We start from the raw sequence: 7,216 nt of genomic DNA, 5'->3' as shown, positions 1-7,216 counted from the left end.
TGAATCTGCACTTTCCTTACAAATGTGAGAGGGCAACCACACTGACACTTGAGGCAATAGCCATAAAGTCACATTAAAAGGCTTCAAGTAATAGCATTGCTGTGTAAAGCCAGCCTTTTGAAAAGCTTGTTTCCAAATGCTTAGCAGCAGGATTAGAAGGTTGCTGGCTCTTAGCTGTGAGCTTTGCAGATGCTAGGGGCTGGCAAAGCAAAATCTGTATCACATGAAAAAGTTGATCAGGTCTGACTCTCTCCTGCCGTGAGATTACTTTTCTCACTACAAAGCATTTCTCCTCACCAGTAAGTTCAAAGTACGTATGGGCATGAAGATAGCGTATTGTTCATCAGCTCACTGTTCTGCTGAGCAGCCGCCTCGCTTGTTCTCCGTCTCAGGTTATAAACTGTGTTGAGAAGCTGCAAAACTGCTCACAGCTTAAACGACGAAATCATGATAACCTAGCCTATCTTACCCTACTGTGAGCTCTACTTTAATAATCCTGCTTAATCATTAAACCACAATAAGAGCAAGCCAAGGCGTTTAAGGCAAGAGCCAAGCCATGGCATATCAGAACACTGCTCAAAACTTGAACACAGCACAGTCAGCTAGAAACAGAGGAAGCCACACAAAAGGGCTAGCAAGGCTCTTGTGTAAAGGGTCAGAAAGATGTGGCAGAAAATTCGTACCTGTTGGGAATGGCTGAAGGAGCCAGAGCCAGCTATGAGCTGCTCCTGGTAGTCAGGAGTCTGCAGTGCTGCCCTATTTACATCCTTTTCCCGGGAGACCATCTTGTTATCTAGCACACACACTCCATTCAGGCCTGGCTGTTGACATAGATGCTTTGACTAAACCCTTAGGCCTGATGATTATTGAGTATAACAGTGGTTGCTGGTTATTTTCCAGAATGCTTTACCCTTCACTGAAGGGTACAAAGACGGCAAATGGACACAACTTATCTTCTGCCCACCATGCTGCACATTGTCTTATGGCAAGCTGATTTTTTTCTAAGAACATTTCACACAGAGGTGAGGTTAAATTAAAAAAATATATGGAAAAAGCAGGAATAGAGACAATATAAAAAAACAAAACTTGAGAAGACACACTGCTTCTGTCACTCAGCTGGAGACACTGAGACCAGGGTGAGGCCAAGCCCTGCCCACGGATGCACCCACGACTCGCACCGATTCCAGCAGAATTATTCACGCGCGCATACATGCATGAGAGACAGAACAGATTTGGTCCTTATTGCTTTGACTTTTCCAGGATGCTCAATTTATTTGTGCATTTCAGGAAACAGACCAGTACAGTCACATGTTCTGTACCTGGGTTCCCCTTCCCCCACCCCGAAACAGAAATAATTGTAGGCTAAAAGCATCACCCATGCCAGAAGATGACAGAGCCAAATCCTTTCCAAGGCAAAGGACACACTGACAATCACCGGGGTTTCACCTGAGTAAGGGCTGACCGAAGAACTTCACCACAGTCTGTGAGAATTTGGCTGAAGAGACAATGAGTCAATTTTGTATTTTCAGACCAAAGTAATAGACTGGATGGGGGAACACTCTTACCTCAGCTTCCTTGAAAGCGGGGAGTGATATGATGGGTATTGCTGAGATCGTTCCAGAATCTGTGTTACCGTGCAGAAAACTGACTCATTTTTGCAGTCCGAAATGGGGCATATTTTGTCTTCATTGTCTCGCTACCACCTCTTGTAGGATTTGACTGCAGCATGGAAGCATCCTGATAGAACTTTACAGTGCATCGTGTTGTTGTTACTGTAGTAACTTATTACTAGGCCACCTTGTGTTATCTTTATTGCTGCAGTACCTGATACAAATGTACCACCGTTTGTCCGCACGCACCGTTATTACTGCCTGATTCCCCAAACTAATTTACTGCAGCATCCTGTTGTGTCTTATTGCTGCATTATCAAAATGCTACTTTACTGCAGCGGCCTGTGTTACCTTATTGCTACATTTATCCTGGTATTATTATGTCAGCTTACTGCCACTTTTTATGGCTGCCCTGCTACCATTTTATTACAGTACTCCATGGGATCTTAGCGCTGAGTTATACTGAGAGTACATTAATCCATTTGCTTTAGCCTAACGCTGGCTGCACAGGCTTGTCCAACCTTCCTAGTGCTTGTCCTGGTGCCGTTTCGCCACAGTAGCCACGAATGCTCTGGATACTCCATTATCCAATAACAGTGTACAGCCATGTTTCACAGCCATAGTCCTGTAAGCGTGGGAAGCTTTGTAGCTAGCTTGCACAGCATGGACATCATAAAAGCCTTCCAGACTGCCCTTCCTTGAAACAATGCCGTTTAGAACATAAATAGAGGTGGAAAGCTGATTTCCTAACTCATCTTCAGGACGATGAGGTAGTTGGAAGACATGGGGCGCTTATAAAGCAGCAGATTACTGCTTGCAACGCCCAATGGGATAGTGGTGAGCGTACAAGAGTAGCATCACTTGGAATAAGCGATGCCATTAAAAAACAAAAATTCAAGAATACGATTCATGCGGAAGTAGTTACACGTTAGCATCACCATACGTGAAGTAAAAGACACGTGAAGAGCAGTTTGAATGTGTTCCCAGGGGGAGGCCTTGTCGACTCTCGTGTTTGTTTTAGAGAAATTTACTCAGGAAATGAGGAACAGAGCTTTCCTCTCTCCAGAGAATATGCAGCTCTGTCCGCTCAGCTAGCCATTACTGAGCAGATTAGCTTGCACGAGTGTGCATTTAAATGGCAAGCTGTTCAGCATCCAGGCCTCTTGATGTACGCCCATATGCATGCTCTCTGTGTCTGTAAAAATCCCCCCTCCATGCACTCAACGGTTCACAGCGTATTCCCCACAGGCAAAACGCTGCAGCAGCCAACACGGCCGTCCTGCAGGAATGGAGCAGGAAAGACAGAGCTCATGGGGCAGCAGCACATCTCCAAGTTGAAGTCTGGCATTGCCGCTCACTGCACAGACCATAACCTAAATTCCACCTGTCCTGTGTACCCACCAGCATCCTCCAGCCATACCCATGTGCGCCCCCATGCTGCTGAGGAGTACCTCCATGGAGCTACCCCATCCTTCCCCCTGGAGAAGACCTGTCTGGTGTCAGGAACTCGCAGAGACCCCCTGGTAACACTTTGCTGTCTCTGCCCCTTGCTACACACCGGAGTTTCACGCTTTACATGTATATCCGGCTCAGGAATGCTCTGCAGACCAGTCTGGGGGTTCACAGGACAGACCTCCCTTCGGAAATGCCTCCGCCTAGACGCTGGGCAGCACTGGCAGTAGAGTAGCTTGGTGTGTGAGGAGCTGTTGGTTTACAGAGCTCCAGTGACGCGTGGCAATGGTGGGTTCGACACAGATAAAAACACCATCAACAAAGCTCTGAGAAGAACCAGTCCTTGCATTTTCCTAGGGACGATGTAAGGGGACATGTATGAATGCGCATGAATGGACAACCAGGCCTGTTATGCGAAGAACCACTATTACCCGAGGGGACCCTTTAGCTGGATGGGGAAGTGGGTCTTGCAAGACAGGTAAGCGACAATTTGGAGGTGACCAAACGTCCACTTCAGAGGCAGGACACCACATGAATGTACAGGCACACCCATGACGGTTCTGTAGTCCTGGAACTCGCTTGTGTGTCATGTATGTGTAGGACGAATTTGGTCTGAAGATGTCAGACAGTAGGCTGTTTATGGGAATAGATGCGTGTAAAGAACAAATATAATACTCAATATTTTACTGTACATTCATGCAGCTGTAGAGGGTCCTATGGACCTTAGGTAAAATCGGTAATAGGAGTTTTCTGGGGGGAAAAAAAAAAAAAAATTATCAGAATAAGAAATGTCATGGGTAAAGAGGGAAGGTGCTTTTTCTGACAGAAACTACGCTGGCCTGATTTTGTGCATACATAGGCCTTAGATATTAGAATAATACTTGCCTCAGAAGTGAATATTGTCAATAGCCAGCTGTCTACTTAGCTAGATGGCTTTGCCTAGGTCGGTATGCAGACTTGTAGCCATATAGCAATTTCTACCACCTGCACAAAAAGCCAATTTGCCTTGGCGTGAGTGAAGAAGACCAAGAAATGTCTGTTCTCACATATGCTTCAGATCTGAACTGCTTGCAAAATACAGGAAGTTTTGTGGCACTGACTCAACTGAGTCTTGAAATTTTCATATATAGACAATATAATGCACGTGAATGCAGTCCACTTTCCTATCTGCAGGTAGCATGTGCGGGGTTTTTAATTAAAGTCACTTCAGTTCCATCCTCACCCTAACCTCCATACTCCCAACAGTTTGAAACAAGCTACTGGGTCATGTCCTGCAGCTGTATTCATGGGCTGTAGGTTAGATGAGTTTTAGTGGAAGCTCATTTCCACAAGTGGTACAATTTCACTCTTGCAGTGGTGCTTCTCAGTGGGGTCAGTTATCTGAGCTTTTTATCACAGCTGGGTGTGCTGCTGTTCAGCAAGGGTTTACCTGGCACCCGGCACCCTGCCCATTCACTCCCTGCTTCTGCCGGTCCCATCTCCATCAATTGCCTCCTCTCTGTAGACTGAATTTTGACACCTGCCCACATCAGTGTTGCCTTTCCCTGTATACACGTGAGCAGGTTTCGGCCCTCCGCGACTGGAGTTGGAGTTTCCTCTAAGTGGTTCAATCCTATCTACTTGGAGTAAAGCTTGAACATCCGTCATTGAGTAAGTATGCAAAACCTTAAATAAATAGAAAATCAAATACAATATAAAACAACTCACTTTTAAATACCGTGTGTGTGTGTTTGTGTGTGCATTACACATCTAGAACAGGACTTTTTGAGCATCAGGCAGACTCTGATCACGTTTGCACTACACGCACATGCAGAGCGATTCCGCCGACATCAGAGGATTTGCACCAGGATCAGAGTCTGACTCAATGGGGCAGATCCTCAGGCGATGAAAACCACTCATGCTCTCCTGACTTCGGCTGAGGATCTGGCCATCATCTCTGGACATGCTACATGCTATTGGAAGGACAGTGAGTGATGAACTTAAATAGTGCCGTTCTTTTTTTCGTTGCTTTAAAGGAGAGACATAGGAAAGAAAAACAAAGCTAAAGTCAATGAATCTGCAGAAGAAATGCATTTGAGATTTTGTGAGAAGAAGAAGCAGCTTCCAGCAGATATTTTATTGGGTCCAGACGACCACAAGAAAGGGAGCAAGTAGAATTGCAGTGGTGTCTATTACAGCCATGTTTGTGCCAGGGAGAGAAGAGATGAAGGAAAAATAACGATCTCTCAGCTCTTCTTTCTCTAAGTTGCGGTTGGGTCTGTTTCCTTAAATAACAAGACAGCAAGCCCTTGCCTTGTCGACCTTCTTCATAGGGTGACGTGTGCTCCTCCAAACTCTGGTGGGAAACAAAGTACCTGCAGGGAGCTCGGCGTCCTTACAAAGCCGCACAGGCAGGAAAGTGTCGATGTAAACTGCAGGGAGAGGCGCTTCCCCGGCGCTTGCGCTGGCTCAGGCTCTCTCCCCGGCGGGGACCCGCTCTCCCCGAAACGCCCCGTCCCCGGCGGCGGTCCTGGCTGTCTCTCCTGCGGGGCGGCCGATGGACGCCGTCAGGAGGACTGCATCAGGCCGGTGAGGCGCTTGCTCGCCAGAGACTTTCCCTGGAGGGAGGGAGAGACAGACAGACAGACAGAAGAGACCCGGAGGCGTGAGTGATGCCGTGGGATGGACAGTTTGGCTGCGATGAGGGGCAGGGGCCTTCCCCCAGAGCAGGGCACAGGGCTGCCCACCCTGGCCCTGCTGACAGCAGGGCAGGCAATGAGAGGGTCGAGCGTGTCCCCAGCGTTTTGGGTGCCTGCGGTTTTGCCCCGGTGGGTGGTTTGGCAAGGAGGGGTTTGGCTAGTGATGTTCAGGTGGCTATCGCTCAAAGTAGTCAGCGGTGCCCTGCGACACCACCTCATGAAGATGCCTCCTTTCTCTCTTACATGGGAAGTGGTCAGAGCAAAGCCCTGTCCTACGCTCACCCTGGCTCGTCCTGCCGGCCACGGCTGCCATGCAGGGCACCAGCCCAGCCAGGGGAGGGCTGTGAATCCCAGCCTGCAGTGAAGGCTGGGATGCCCTTCCTACAGGCTATGAATCAGTAACGCCTGCACATCACCATTGGAAACAGATCTAGGAAAAAAAGTGATTTTAGAAACAGCTTAGCCTGTCTCTGCCCTGCTGCCACCCCACTTTCCCCACTCCTTAGACTCTTGTCTCCTCAGTTGCTGTTTGCCCACTACTCCCTGGCCTTCCTGCCTTCCCCATGCCCTCCTCCAAGCCACCACGCAGGTGTGGGGCTGTGTCAGCCTTGCTCACGCGCTGCTGACATCTACGTCATTGGCATCTACATCAGCTTTCCCACCGACTGGTGGGACCAAGGACCAGGGAGAAGGACACCTGATTCAGAAGTTCTGAATCCCTTCACTGGTTTAGGTCATGCAGCCCCTGCTTTCACCCGGAGCAAGGGTGGACCTACAGCTGGTCTTCTCCATTGGCACTCAGTGAGAAGGGTACATCCCCATAGGGGATACTGATGGTTTTGCGATTACTGACCCAACAGTGAAAAATTGCTTCAGGTATTGCACCAGTTGCTGTGTTTCTTTGGTTAGCTTTCCTCTTGAAAAATTATGTTTTTCTTAAAAGAAAAAATAGTCTTGGTTGAAATAAACACCCAGGGAATACCAGAGAGCTGTGGAATACCTAGCAGATCTTAAACAACCTCCTCTACATTACTATATTTAGCCAAGATTTCCTTTGCAATAGAAAGTCTTACTAATTGTTGTTTGAAAGACAGATCCACACAAAGAGCAAGAGAAACAGATTATACAGTGAGTATGACTATGTGCAAAATGTAGGGAAATTTGAAATGTAACATTCAGTGGGCCATCTGAATTAAGCCTTGTTTAACAAGTTAACGTTCTAGGAAAAAAGAAACACCCCCACCCCCTCCTTTGATTTCTAATTTCTCCCCATTTAGGGCTGTACCAGAAGGATGTAACAGTTCCCTACAGAAGCCACATTTCATTACTCAGATGTGTGCCTTTTACCAAATAACTTGCTTGGCTGCACAAACACACACGGCCTAATCTGGTCGCTTTTTATGTATCGGCAGTCGGCTGCTGGAAACACTGCCATCATTTGGACTGCCCTGCCCGAGACGAGAGCGCCACGGTCAT

General features: G+C 47.6%; 1 protein-coding gene across 7 annotated transcripts in view; it reads right to left on the bottom strand.

Annotated features, from left to right (window-relative positions):
• Positions 1–1,248: 1,248 nt before the first annotated feature.
• Positions 1,249–7,216, bottom strand: part of RGS6 (regulator of G protein signaling 6) — a 292,576-nt gene continuing 286,608 nt past the window's right edge. For all 7 annotated transcript variants that reach the window (XM_063331466.1, XM_063331460.1, XM_063331463.1 and 4 more), the window contains one exon: positions 1,249–5,659. In XM_063331466.1, coding sequence (XP_063187536.1) covers positions 5,609–5,659 — 51 coding nt within the window. In that variant the 3' untranslated portion in view covers positions 1,249–5,608. The remainder of the gene's footprint in view (positions 5,660–7,216) is intronic.

The sequence above is a fragment of the Chroicocephalus ridibundus genome, chromosome 4 (genome assembly GCF_963924245.1).
Source record: "Chroicocephalus ridibundus chromosome 4, bChrRid1.1, whole genome shotgun sequence".
In the NCBI taxonomy this organism is placed as follows: domain Eukaryota; kingdom Metazoa; phylum Chordata; class Aves; order Charadriiformes; family Laridae; genus Chroicocephalus; species Chroicocephalus ridibundus.
This window is presented reverse-complemented; position numbering and strand designations above follow the sequence as displayed.